Consider the following 14373-nt stretch of genomic DNA (forward strand, 5'->3'; position numbering starts at 1 on the left):
TTGTTGAAAGGGTTCTGTTGGCCGTTAGCTGCTCTGTGGAACGGTCATTTCAATGTTCTTAAATATTTGCTCTTATCTCTCTGTTCCCCAGATCGCGTTAAATGGCACCCCTTTCTCAGATGTTCCGCTCGCTGCCGACTTTACCGGAGTCCCACAGGTAAGGGATTGCATACAGACTTTTCTCTCTAATGTATATGAATTCTATAGAGATATTGACATGGCTCATTTACATGTGAACCCGTGATCAGAAGTTTATATTGCCAACATGCAAAGAACTTGAACAGATCATTTTGCAGAACATGTATGATATTTGGGCAATGGGAATAAGATACTGCAACCTATCGTGATCCATTTTAGTCAGTGCAGGCAACACTGGCATTTCCCGGAGTGCTTTGGTGTGATGTCACGGTTGCGTCATAATGGTGGAAAGAAAGTCTTTTGGTGTCAGTGAGCCGCTGGAATGGCTGAGAAGTGTTAAATGGGTCTTTCATTTTATTTATTCTTCCTTTCCATCTGTAATAGTGCTGATGAGTCCTTTTGCCGTTTGCCTAGTGTGGGACCCCCCTTGGTGCGCAGGTATACTACCATGCACTCCACTAGTGTGGGACCCCCCATGGCAGGGGACGTCCAATATGAACAGTCATTTAGGTCCAGTTTAAAATGAGCTTTACTATTGGAGTTCTTTTATTCGTGTGTCTGAGAGGGGTGTCATTGCTTTATGTGTGCATGTTGTGGCACTTGTATACACTGCAGGTTACGTTCCCCTCTTCTCATTTACAGCTCTTAAGGTGGCCATACACACGCAGATTTATCTGCAGATCTTTCTGGTTGGAACAAAAGCATGGTAATGGATGAGAGCAAATGACAGTTGACGATTTGCTTGGAAATGCTGGAAAACTGCCAAACTGTCACTCATCCATAACCATGTTTTTGTTCCAACCAGCCAGATCTGAAGATAAATCTTACTAGTGTATGGGCACCTTTTAGGTGTGTACACACGGCAAATGCTGCCGTGAGATGCGAGTCCCGACGCGATCAGATCGCATCGGGACTCCTCACGGCATGCCAGAGGGGCACAATTTACACTATACAGTGCAGATCTGCACTATATAGTGTTGCCTGCCCTCTCTATCTGGCTGCCGATATGCGCTCACGCGGGAGCGCGCATCGGCAGCGCATCGGGCTCGGAAGCCCTAAAAAAGCATGCGATTTGGCTTCCGATGTTCCCTATATTCGGAACATCGGAAGCCAAATCTAACCGTGTGTACACACTATTACAGTACTATGAACTTTCATTTTAACGCTAAAAACAACAACTTTGTTTACTAGTATTTACTAAACAAACTATTTAGTTTTCTTGCAAGTAAAACTGGCTTGAATAATATAAAATAACTAGAGGTCCTGGCCACTCCATTAGACACCCCAGACCACTATCCATCCCTCTCTGAAGCTCTTCTCCAAATCCATCCAGCAGAAGGCCCTGAACATGCTCCAAATGCCCATGGTGTGCCCGGTATACGCCTCTGTGGTTTGCTGGTGATTCTGACCCTGTCCTCTACCCACTCTGTTATGCCATATCTTGCTTCCCCGACCCAATTTGTGTAGTGGCTGGACACCTTTTAGGGGCCCCCAGTTGGTTGAGATGTCAAAATCGGTGCTGCAATGTCCGAATGTATACCAGACAAACAGACAAATAACAGACGACAAATAAGAGATCATGGCACTGGAGGCAATTCTCCTCTCACTTTATAACTCTGTCTGTGGCTTCCTGCTGCCTCCATTCCCCTCATCGCATCATGTCACTGCCCCGGTCACGTGTAGCCCTGTCCTCAATTACCTATCATGCATCTCCTTATATACTCTATGCTGCTGGGGACCCTGTTCCTCCCACAATATAACTCTCACTTTGTGGCTTCCTGTTGCCTCCATTCCCTTACTTGGCGTTGCTTGGGTTTTTTGGTCCGGAAGGGAATTTTCAAAATACGTTCAGCAGTTCCTGAGTTGATCTCGTACAAACAAACAAATATCCAGTAGGTTCTATTTATTTTGTTTTTCTAAACTTGCGCTTAAATGTCACTGGGACTGTCACCAATCAGCTTGGCGGCCCTGTAAACTATGAATTTGACACTGATGTCGGTGAATTTTTTGGTTCACTGTCAAAAATCACCGACATCTTTGTGCTGATGTGGAGTGAACTTGGACTTAAATGGCATCTGGAGTGTCACTATTCATCTCGGTGACCCGAAAACTATGGATTAAACCACTGGTTCCCAAACTGTGTGCCGTGGGAACCCTTTCAGGGGTACCTCAAGTATGGTCAATGTAATTGGCAAAACCAGTTGCTTGTGGCTACCAATCATAAAATATGTATCCAACCAGAAGAAAATCTTAAAATCTTGTCCCTCACCACATAATTAAGCCTAAAGATAACCTATGAAAACAATTATTTTTTTTTTCCAATTAATTTCTCAATATTTCTCACTTTTGGCCTAGGGGTGCTGTGGATAAAATTCTCATCATATAGGGCAGTATTCAATATGAAAGTTCTCCGTGCATGGAGAGCGTTTTATTTCGCTCTCCATGCACTCTCCGTGTTCCGGAGCCTCCTGTTCCCCCTATTCAATGTTTTAAAGACTCGCCGCCACTCGCGGCGAGTCTTAACCCCTGCAGCGGACGAGCGTCCGCGGCAGGGAGCTTTCAGGGAGCCGGGACACGGAAGCAGCCAGAGAGATTAAAGTCTCCCTGGCTGCTCCAGAGGACTGTGGAGGGGGGCTCTCCGGAACCCAGGCAGCACAGGCTGCTCCCCCCTATAGCCAGCGGGGGACCCAGTATTCACTGCACCCGAACGTGCATATTAACTATCGGGTGCAGTGAATATATGAATATCTAATGAGCGGCTCGAGCGCTCGGGCCCCCTGCTGGCTGCACTGTGTAAAAAAAAAAAAAATGTAAAAAAATATTTTTTTTTAAATTAAATATATATTCATTTGTCTATAAGCACATGAATAAAAATAACATGCCCCTTCACAGGAAAAAAAACCTGATTTTTTGACACCAAAATTAAAAAAAAAAACCTTTACGTTCAAAAGTTCACATTCCAGCTCTCCATCAAAAGATGGAGAATTTCTACACGGGGAGACACGGAGAAAATCACTTAGAAAGACGGAGAATATTTCACATTGAATAGGGTGGCTCGCTTTTGGAGAGCAAAATGCTCCGTCCAAGGCGAACAAAGCACAAATTCTCCACAAAACACGGAGAACTTTTCTCATTGAATACTGCCCATAGAGTGCCTTGATTCAAAAAAGTTTGGGAACCACAGGATTAATCACTAATATCGGTCGCGAAAAACACATGTTAACCTTTAAGACTGTTGATCTTGCCCCTGTCGGACTGATGCTATAGAAAAAAAAATAAAGCTGGCATAAGACGGATCAATATGTTACCTTCATGTGTGCGCATGAATCCATGTGTCCAACCATACGTTATGGCGTTATGTCATGGTATAGTGTAGAATATTTCTATTTAGTTTTAGCAGACACCATTATGGATCAACAGCATTTTCTTTCTTGCATCGTCTTCTCATGCCACATAACTTCTCGGCGGCGGCCACAATGTAATGTTGGAGCAATGTAAATGGAACCGGTACTCTTGGCACTGGAGTTCCTGCTCTGCTATAAAACTTGTGTATGAGTCCGTCAGGCAGGTCTCTGCTGCTGCTTGCCATTCATTGTTGCTGATTGAATAATAAGGAAAAACAGCAGGGCAGAGTTGTTTATGATAGATGAAATTTTAATATTCACAACATGTAAGGTAAAAATTATTTTTTTTTTAACCAAGATTGACGCATATAAAAATCACTAACTAATAGTGTTCCCGCTAGGCTGTTTTAGCGGGGCGCTGCGCCATGCCCTTTTTTTAAAGGGCAAAATGCGCCCATTATTGCTACTTAACTGCATGCTGCTACTAATTACCCCCACTAACACCTACAAGGGGTCTACTTGAGGGAAGCTTCATTCTAATATATGTTTGTTAGTCTTGTTTGTCCCAATGTTGGCCACATTGAAAATTTAATATTTTTAAATTTATTCAAACTATGAAATTGTTTTAATAAATTCATTAATTATATTAAGCACAGCGCTGTACCACTCTGTCTTTTTTCTTGTTCAAAATGCGCCCTGCCCCTCTAGCAGCGCCCCGCTAAAACAGCCTAGTGCCTGCCCGACTCCTTGCACGCGGAAGCCCAGCGCCGCCTTAGACGGCGATGCCCGGCGCTTCCCCGGCATCAAGGCACCTTCCCCCTCTGGTGTCAGCATCTTCGGCGCAGCCGGGCCCACCCACTTTAGTGACGTCGGCGGTCCGGGACCACCCACAAGTGTGCCGTCGGCTGCCCCGGCGCCCTGCCCGGCACAATTTCTAGAGTGAACACTAACTAATAAACACAATAATGGTACAATAAATGTAATAAAAATTGAATATTCTTGCAGGAGTGCAGTCATTTTTCCTGTGTCGTCTTGGTTAAAAATAACTTTTTACCTTACATGCTATGAATATTAAAATAAACTTTTTTTTTCATCCACCATACACAACTGTTTTTTTGCTGTTTTTTTTCTTGGAGCAATGTATGCTGGTATCGGTAGTCATTACACACACAACTATCATGTCACTGCATGCAACGGGCTATCCAGCATTTAGGTACTAGCTTGCTACAGCTAATTTCAGTATAACATTACTCTTCTAGCTGGACAGGCCTAGTAATGTAGAATTCAGAACCCAGTGGGGATCATGTAAGGATCTCTTTTCTGCATCTTTTTTACGCATTCAAAATTGCAGTAGTTTCCTTGGCTCCGATAACTGATTGGCTCCTGCAACTTACCCAGCCTTGATTTTACAGGTTTATTCATATGGGTTCGTGGACTGAAAGCACGTCACGCAAACTAAACACGGACAATGGCCCTGACTCTTGCACGCTTAACATTCCATAATGATGAAAGTGGTTATTTCAGGTTACCCTTCCTTATGCAACATTACAGGTGATGCAGAAAAGCTACACATGGCAGCCCTGGTCATTAACTGTCACCCTAATGGCTGTTTCCTGTTGTGGGCCGTCCCATTCAATATGACCTGTCTGGCCTCTAGAGGGCACACTGCCATTGTCATTGCATGTGTGGCTCACGATTTAACATAGCTGTTTTTGTTTAGGGTAAACTGGCTCCGGCTTGTCAAAATTCAGGTTCCCTCAGTGCCCCCCCCCTGTGACTGATCAGAGAGCGCGGCATGTTCTCAATGCCGATGCAATTAAAAAACCTTGTGATTCATGTTGCATATGTTAATATAGAAACTAATTTTCCAAAGGTTACCAAGCTTGCCAGCAGTGTGCTCTGACGCTAATATTCAGTGGGTTGGCTTATGCAAACATTAATCACATACATGCAGCGCGTTTGCCTACGTTTTATTTCCCCTCTTTAGTTTGCATTGACTTTCAGTATTTAAATGACGTGTGACTGAGCACCTGTTATAAATTAGCCGCCTGCCGACAGTCCGTGGAACAGCGCAAGGTCAGATCTGGCCTGCGGCATCTAGACTAACTTCCCAGTGCATTATGTGGATAAACACTGTTAATTGGGAATTCCACTTTAGCGAGAGAGAGACTGCTGCTTCAGTGTAGATCAGTAAGTGACAGAGTGTGTGTGATTGCAGAATACGCTATTGTTCACTCTATAAAGGGGATGATTTACTTTAGTGCTACGCTAGTCAGCATCTAAATGATAAGCAGTGGCACAGATATTGTCAGTTATTGTATGGACGTCCCCCTTTTTTAAAAATATTTTACTTGCACTTTGCAGGGAACAAACAGGTTTTCCCTGTGGTGATATTTTATGACTTGAAGATACTGCCCTGTGTTACTAAACAATCGGTGAAAGAACAGGGTCCTCTCTCGGCACAGATGGGGTCTGTGGATTCCATACTGTGCACTGTGACCCCGCCGCTGTCCTGTCCCCAGTCGCACTTGGCAGGTCACTGCAATACGCGACACCTGCGCCCTTCTCTCCCGACGCTCTTCTTGCCTCTGATTGCAGGCTATCGTTTACCAAATGCCACTTTGTCCTTGAATGTACCTGACAAATTATTTATGCATTATCACCTGTTGTGACACAGCGAAAAGTGAACCTTAAAAGAGCGCTAAATGCTAATAGCAATACAACACAGCAGTCCCTGTATCTGTAAAACAAGTTCTATCTTGACAGAATTTGGACTTGAATTCGCATTTGATATGCAGCTACAGGCAGTGCGATCAGCCGTATTCTGCTACAAGGTTGAGTGAGACCGGCCAGTAGTTATACTTGCAGGCAGGGAGCTGTATGTAGAGATATAGGGGGTGTTCGGGGGAAAAATGGATTTACTATTCAATTGCTGCTGTTTTTGGACAGTTTTTAGACCTGTTTCACATCTTTATTTAAAAGTCGAGACTGCATCGGCAAAATATGACTAAAAAACTTGGCGAGTCATTCGGAATTGAATACCCCACTTAAAGGGGTATTCAATGTTAGGCGTGCTCCCGCAGCCATCTCCCGACGGGGGAGATGGCTGCGGGGCCCTATTCAATGCTGTCTTCCCCGACAGCATTGAACAGGGGTTCTGCGCAGAACGAGCCCGACATCACAAGCGGTCGGGCTCGTTCTGCCAAGAAAAGCCAGAAATAGGCGAGCTCCTGGCCGGAGCTCATCTATTTTCGTCATCAACTCGCGGCCACGCCCCCTTCTCGCCGCTCGGCGGCCGGGACATTGAATCCCGACTGCCGAGCTCCAGGCAAGCAAAACGAGGACGGGGCAGGGGCACGTTCCCCTGGCATTGAATACCCCCCTTAGTCTTGCTTCTCGGCTTTTCTAAAAACACAAGTTTTTTATTTTATTTTTCTCTGACATGCAGCAGGGACCACTGGAATCACATCGGGTATTAGAGCTGGGAATGCTGGGAGCTAGGCACTTCTTAATATTAATTAGGGGATACAGGCTCCTCCCCTCTAAGACCCACAATCCCCCAGTGAGAAAATTGTGCCGAGGGAGTTAGGTCACAGTTTTCACTGCTCCTGCAGTTTTCTGTATATAGTCATGTTACATTGTGTAAACCTGCACATGTATAGAATAGCCTGTGTTTCGCAAGGAAGGCTGCATTGAAGTGTTACCATTTCATAATTCATTGGCAGAGGAGAGCAGTATGTTAGGACTAGCTGTCATAATATAGTACAAAGGGCTAGAACTTGTTCTCCAGAGCTTATAGTCTAAGACAGGGATGGAGAAACTTTGGCCTTCCAGCTGTTGTTTATCTACACATCCCAGCATGCCCTGCTATAGTTTTGCTATTTGGCCATGCTAAAACTGTCAGTGTGCTGCTAATTTGGAGAATGCTGGTACTCTTTGCACTCATGGGTGTTTAGGATTTCTTCTTCTACCACTAGTCATCGTTAGCGTTGCGCTGATTAGAATCGCTGCAGGAGCTCCCTCTGGCACTACTCACTCCGCACCGTATTGAATTGACCCCATTGAGTGAATGCATGTTTATGGGAGTAGACCAGTAATGTATGTGTGTGCTACTGCATTGTGTAGCATTGCATTTTCAATAACCATTGAGTAGTTGAATACAAATGCTTTGCTAATTAATATTGGTCGCACACTGTTAAGTCCCTGGCTGTTGTTGGCTCCATTGACTCTTAGGGCAGTATTCAATGAAAAAAATTTGCCGTGCATGGCGAGAGATTTTTTCTCTCGCCATGCACTCGCCCTGTTCCGGAGGGCTCGCTGCCACTCCTGCTCCCTCTATTCAATGTGGTTAAGACTCGCCGCCACTCGCGGCGAGTCTTGACCCCTGCAGTGGACGAGCGTCCGCAGCAGGGAGCTGGCAGGGAGCCGTGGGATTGTGGCAGCCAGGGAGATTAAAGTCTCCCTGGCTGCCCCAGAACATATGTGGAGGGGAGGTGGGCTCCCCCCCCCCCCATAGCCAGCGGGGGACCCAGTATTCACTGCACCCGATCATGCATATGTAATGATCGGATGCAGTGAATACATGAATATCTAATGAGCGGCTCGAGAGCTCCGGCCCCCTGCTGGCTGCTCTGTAAAAAAAAAAAATCCTGATTTTTTTTTTTTTACACCAAAATGAAAAAAAAAAAACCTTTTAGTTTAAAAGTTCACATTCCAGCTCTCCATGAAAAGATGGAGAATTGCTACACGGAGAGAGACGGTGAAAATCACTTAGAAAGACGGCAAATATTTCACATTGAATAGGGTTGCTCGCTTTTGGAGAGCAAAATGCTCCGTCCAGGGTGAAAAAAGCACAAATTTGCCATAAAACAGGGCGAATTTTTCTCATTGAATACTGCCCTTAGAATGATACTGCATCTTCATGTAAGTGTAGAACAGACGGACCATAGGCGGTGCGGCGACATGTGACAGTGTTCCATTTATTCCTCTGGTGATCACCAGCATTGTCTGTGTGTATGTATAACACCTTCACTATGTGGTACTTACTGCATGGATTCCGGAGACGGTTGTAGACTAACAGGCTGTAAAGGGAAATTCCTTGATTGAGCAACTGATAATGTTTGCTGGGTGGTCTTCTCCTCCTTCCTCTCCATGATATTTCAAGGTCACACTCCATATATGTATCCATGGTACTTGTTTCCTAGCACGGCCACACCGATTTTAATCGGGTCGTAAAAATCGCTTCCATCGCATGCGACGCGACTGATGCGATGGACCCAAATTTTACATTGATTTAAATGTGAATAGGGTCCAGTGTTCGCGAAAACCACCCAAAAAAGTGGGTCCCGGGGACCCTTCACTTCTAAAAATTGGGGTCCTACCGGACCTTTTCTGGGTCCCAAGGGAATAAAGCCTCCTCTCCCCTTCTCCCCAGCATGGCACATGTGGGTATGTAAGTATCAATTGGCCCACTCGCATAAAGATACATATATACTAGAAACTAAATAAACCTGAAAACAGGGACAGTTTAAAAAATTTAGTAAAAAATTTAGGGCATTTTTGGGGGGGAAGTGGTGTGGTCACATAGTAGTACACATTATAGCACACACTGTAATGCCCAGTACACATTATAGCACACACCGTAATGCCCAGTGCACATTATAGCGCACACAGTTATGCCCAGTACACATTATAGTACACACTGTAATGCCCAGTACACATTATAGCACACACTGTAATGCCCAGTACACATTACAGCGCACACAGTTATGCCCAGTACACATTATAGTACACGCCGTAATGCCCAGTACACATTACAGCACACGCCGTAATGCCCAGTACACATTACAGCACACGCCGTAATGCCCAGTACACATTACAGCACACGCCGTAATGCCCAGTACACATTACAGCACACGCCGTTATGCCCAGTACACATTTTAGTACACACTGTAATGCCCAGTACACATTACAGCGCACAGTTATGCCCAGTACACATTATAGCACACACTGTAATGCCCAGTACACATTACAGCGCACACAGTTATGCCCAGTACACATTATAGTACACACTGTAATGCCCAGTACACATTATAGCACACACAGTTATGACCAGTACACATTACAGCACACGCCGTTATGCCCAGTACACATTTTAGTACACACTGTAATGCCCAGTACACATTACAGCGCACGCCGTTATGCCCAGTACACATTTTAGTACACACTGTAATGCCCAGTACACATTACAGCGCACAGTTATGCCCAGTACACATTATAGCACACACTGTAATGCCCAGTACACATTACAGCGCACACAGTTATGCCCAGTACACATTATAGTACACACTGTAATGCCCAGTACACATTATAGCACACACAGTTATGACCAGTACACATTACAGCACACGCCGTTATGCCCAGTACACATTTTAGTACACACTGTAATGCCCAGTACACATTACAGCGCACAGTTATGCCCAGTACACATTATAGCACACACTGTAATGCCCAGTACACATTACAGCGCACACAGTTATGCCCAGTACACATTATAGTACACACTGTAATGCCCAGTACACATTATAGCACACACTGTAATGCCCAGTACACATTATAGCACACACTGTAATGCCCAGTACACATTACAGCGCACACAGTTATGCCCAGTACACATTACAGCGCACACAGTTATGCCCAGTACACATTATAGTACACGCCGTAATGCCCAGTACACATTACAGCATACGCCGTAATGCCCAGTACACATTACAGCACACGCCGTAATGCCCAGTACACATTACAGCACACGCCGTAATGCCCAGTACACATTACAGCACACGCCGTAATGCCCAGTACACATTACAGCACACGCCGTAATGCCCAGTACACATTACAGCACACGCCGTAATGCCCAGTACACATTACAGCACACGCCGTAATGCCCAGTACACATTACAGCACACGCCGTAATGCCCAGTACACATTACAGCACACGCCGTAATGCCCAGTACACATTACAGCACACGCCGTAATGCCCAGTACACATTACAGCACACGCCGTAATGCCCAGTACACATTACAGCACACGCCGGAATGCCCAGTACACATTACAGCACACGCCGGAATGCCCAGTACACATTACAGCACACGCCGGAATGCCCAGTACACATTACAGCACACGCCGTAATGCCCAGTACACATTTTAGCACACGCCGTAATGCCCAGTACACATTACAGCACACGCCGTAATGCCCAGTACACATTTTAGTACACACTGTAATGCCCAGTACACATTACAGCGCACAGTTATTCCCAGTACACATTACAGCGCACACTGTAATGCCCAGTACACATTATAGTACATACTGTAATGCCCATTACACATTATAACACACACCGTAATGCCCAGTATATATTAAAGCACACACCGTAATGCCCAGTATATATTATAGCACATAAGTGCTGCTTACCTACATGCTTGTTGCTAGGGGTTATATGTTCCTTGCAGGGGTTACATGCTGGGGGGGGGTCATTTTATGCTGGTTGGTTGCCACAGGGGAGGGGGCGTTTTCTGCTGGTTGCCCTATGAGGTGGGGGAGGGGGGCATTTTTTGCTTGTTGCTACGGAGAGGGGTGGGGGTGTCATTGCCCAAGGGCTGTAAAACATGCCGACATGCTGCTCAGGAGAGTAGGTGAGCAGGCTATCAGTGCGGCGGGGGACTGGATGTGGCTGGAATAGCTGACACGCTGCTCTGAGTTGCTTTAGCCACATCCAGTCCCCCGTCATCCTGACAGCCCGCTCACCTACTCTGCTGAGAGCTGATGTTACAGCCGCATCCCATCCTGTTCTCCCCGCTCTCAGCAGCTGAATGAACTTACATGGCGGGGGGAGGCAGAAGGACGCGGTCGCAGAGTGACTGAAACTGTAACCTGCTCTCAAAATGCAGGGCGCGCAGCTTTAGGGTGCGCAGCGGCACAGTGATTGGCTGCCGGGCGGCCACAGTGATTGGTTCGCAGCGGCGGCTCATAGGTTTAGTACAGCGCGTCCTCGGGGACCCCTTTAGTTTTAAAAACTGAGTCCCCGGGGACCGTTTTAGGGTAAAATACGCGATATAACGATGTGGTTAGTAGGGGTATGAAAAGGTCGGAGGACGCGTATATTGGGCCATTTCCAGTTGTTTCCTATGTAAAATGTGGTTAATCGCGTCCATCGCATCTTGTGCCATTATAATGGCACAAGATCAACGCGATTGCAATGTTAAAAATATTTTAACATTGAACCCTATGGCAAAATCGCGTTCATCGCGTCGGTCGCGTCGCGTGCCATGTTAATGCACGCGACCGACGCGATTAACGCGATTTTGCCTTTGCCGGCAAAATGGACCAGATTTCAAAGGAAATCGGGTCTATCGCGTTACTCGTGTACCTTAACTTAAGGTACACGAGTACTAACGATTGTGGCCGTTCTAGGAAACAAGTACCGTATCCATTTCTGCAGTTTAATTGTGTGTTCTCAGCAATTTATGCAATCCACAGTTCCGAAATGGTAAATCGCATCCATCTATGTCGCAGTTTTTTCCTCGCAGCCCAGAGAGGTGTGCCTGAAAACCTGCAATGTTGGGGCTGATGTGATTGGCTGATATGTTGTAGAAGATGGTTAGGGTAGGAGGCTTATTACCTAGCATTGTATAAAGCAGCCATTGGTGACTGGCATTTCTCTGTAGCTCCCAGTGGTGTGGTATGATTGTCATGAAGAGAGACCATGGTATGTGGAGACATGAAAGACTGCTTACAACCACTTTTGGTCGTTGTATCTTCTGCTAGGTCAAATAACTTTGCACAGAAGGGCAGGTTTACTAGATCTTAACGTCAGTGCTGATTGGACAGCACAATATTCATCCAATCAGCATTGTCGATTGAACTGCATGGGGTTTTACCAAGGTCGAATGATAGTTGACTAGGAGTCGAAGTTTATTAATTACGTCAGCTGTAGGAAATGGGTTGTCCTCTTCACAAGACCTTGAGTAGCAACCAGGAACTGGTGTCTTTTTGTTGGTGTTTTTCATAGTTGTATTTGTATAGAAATAAAAATTTTATTTAAAAAAACAAAAACATTTACAAAATGTAAAGTGTTTTTTAATTTCATATTTGCTACAGGCTCCCTTTACTTTTGGCTTGGGCCAGAGGGCTCCTTACACAACAGGAGAACACTGCCTTCTCTGTAGGAGCGAACGGAAGGACCTCACCCTTTCAGAGTGTGGCACAAAAAACTCAAGCAAATTAGCACTTTCCACATCTCCAAAAGCCAATGCCAAGATGCACCTTCCGCTGTGGGTATGCTCAGACTGCCGGCGGACAGTAGAGAGCGAAGATATCCACCCCACACAAGACCAATCTTTAGTGGTAAGTCTGTAGACAGACTAGGTGGTGGCTTTCTGGGAACCCTCCTACTCCTGCCAGCTTCTCATCCGCACCTTTTACTCGCTTCTGCAGATAGATTCCTTTCTATCAATAATCACAGGGCAGGAGAATGAAGAGTGTACTTGTATAGAATCATTACATCCTGAACCTCATACCTACAGGGGCAGATGTATTCAGCCTTGAAGTGATAGTGGAAGGTGATAATGCAGCAGCCAATTAACTCCGAACTTTCATTTTCAAACCAATCCCCCTCCCAACTGCCGTTTTTTAAAAAAAATTAACTATTTTTCCAACCCTGTCTTTACCGTTAGGAGCTGATTGGCTGCTACATTTTCCCCTTTCAATTTATCACTTCTCCAGGCTTAATACATCTGCCTCAGTTATTAATAGACTATATCCAATGTATGCTAGGGTTTTGCCATGGAGACACTGGAAGGCTTATGTTCTAGAGGTCCGACCATGGAACTGGTTAAGTTGAATTTATTTTCCTCTCCGTAATATAGACACACACTTCTCACATGTACAAACACATACTTTATCAAACATATAATGTAACTATCTGACCATCTGTACGTGGGCGAATGCAGCGTGTCCCGATGTAGCGGTCATGGGTGAAATTCAGTTACGTGTTAAGAGCCTTCTGTGTGTTTTTTGCCTCTGTGGATATTAGGAACCAGGTTATTACCCACTGTTGTTTCACTTCAAGCAGTAACATATTTTCCAGATTATTGCAGCCTTCCTGATTTTAATTTTAAGTTGACCTATACAAAAAAGTAGGGTAGATAGTATTTTGAAAAATATTGCAGCAGTGGAACATATAGCAAGCAAAGATGGCAGGGTGTATGGTAACACTAGAAGCTACTGTTTCCAGTGTCATACCAGTTTACAAATGACATAAGAAAACTTACAATGGGCATGAAGCTGGTAGCAGTGACCTTCTAGCTGTTGTGTGGTTACTATTTTCACCGGGCAGAAGTAGCGGCCGTTTCCGACATTATTAGGTTGAATGTCATTCGACCTATTCAATGTGTGCTCCATTCTTCCCACTGGCGGGATATATTCCACCAGTCGGAAAGTCCCGGCATCGGAGAAAACAGGCACTAATAGTCTGAAGCTTCCGTGGATGCGACGCAGGGCCAAGATTGAACACTGTTGGCCACTATTTCAGCCCGGGATTCAATATTCCCTTAATTTTAAAGTATGTTGATGGCATCTTAAAGCCTGCTTATGTCAAGTGGTACAACTTTTGTCTACATTGTTGCGGTCTCCATTTTTTTAATTTGCTTTTAACGAAGACACTTATTTATGATGTCTCTTGCGGATTTGCTCTGTCTTGCTAGCACCGAAATAATGATGGGGTATAATTGGGGATAATGTTCCATTTTTTTTTTTTGTTGTTATTATTTTTCTAGGTAGGTGAAATGATTTTAGCAGGTTCCTTTTATAATTGCTTTAAAGACCTGAATTAG

General features: G+C 45.1%; 1 protein-coding gene across 4 annotated transcripts in view; it reads left to right on the forward strand.

Annotated features, from left to right (window-relative positions):
- FAM193A (family with sequence similarity 193 member A) overlaps positions 1 to 14373 on the forward strand; it is an 85939-nt gene that overhangs the window by 42486 nt on the left and 29080 nt on the right. For 3 of the 4 annotated variants that reach the window (XM_083151525.1, XM_083151548.1, XM_083151534.1), the window contains exons 2-3: positions 92 to 157; positions 12641 to 12886. In XM_083151525.1, the coding sequence (XP_083007651.1) occupies positions 92 to 157; positions 12641 to 12886 (312 nt within the window). The remainder of the gene's footprint in view (positions 1 to 91; positions 158 to 12640; positions 12887 to 14373) is intronic. The other variant, XM_083151543.1, reaches the window with a different exon arrangement.

Source organism: Crinia signifera, chromosome 1 (assembly GCF_055691185.1).
Source record: "Crinia signifera chromosome 1, ASM5569118v1, whole genome shotgun sequence".
Lineage (NCBI taxonomy): Eukaryota > Metazoa > Chordata > Amphibia > Anura > Myobatrachidae > Crinia > Crinia signifera.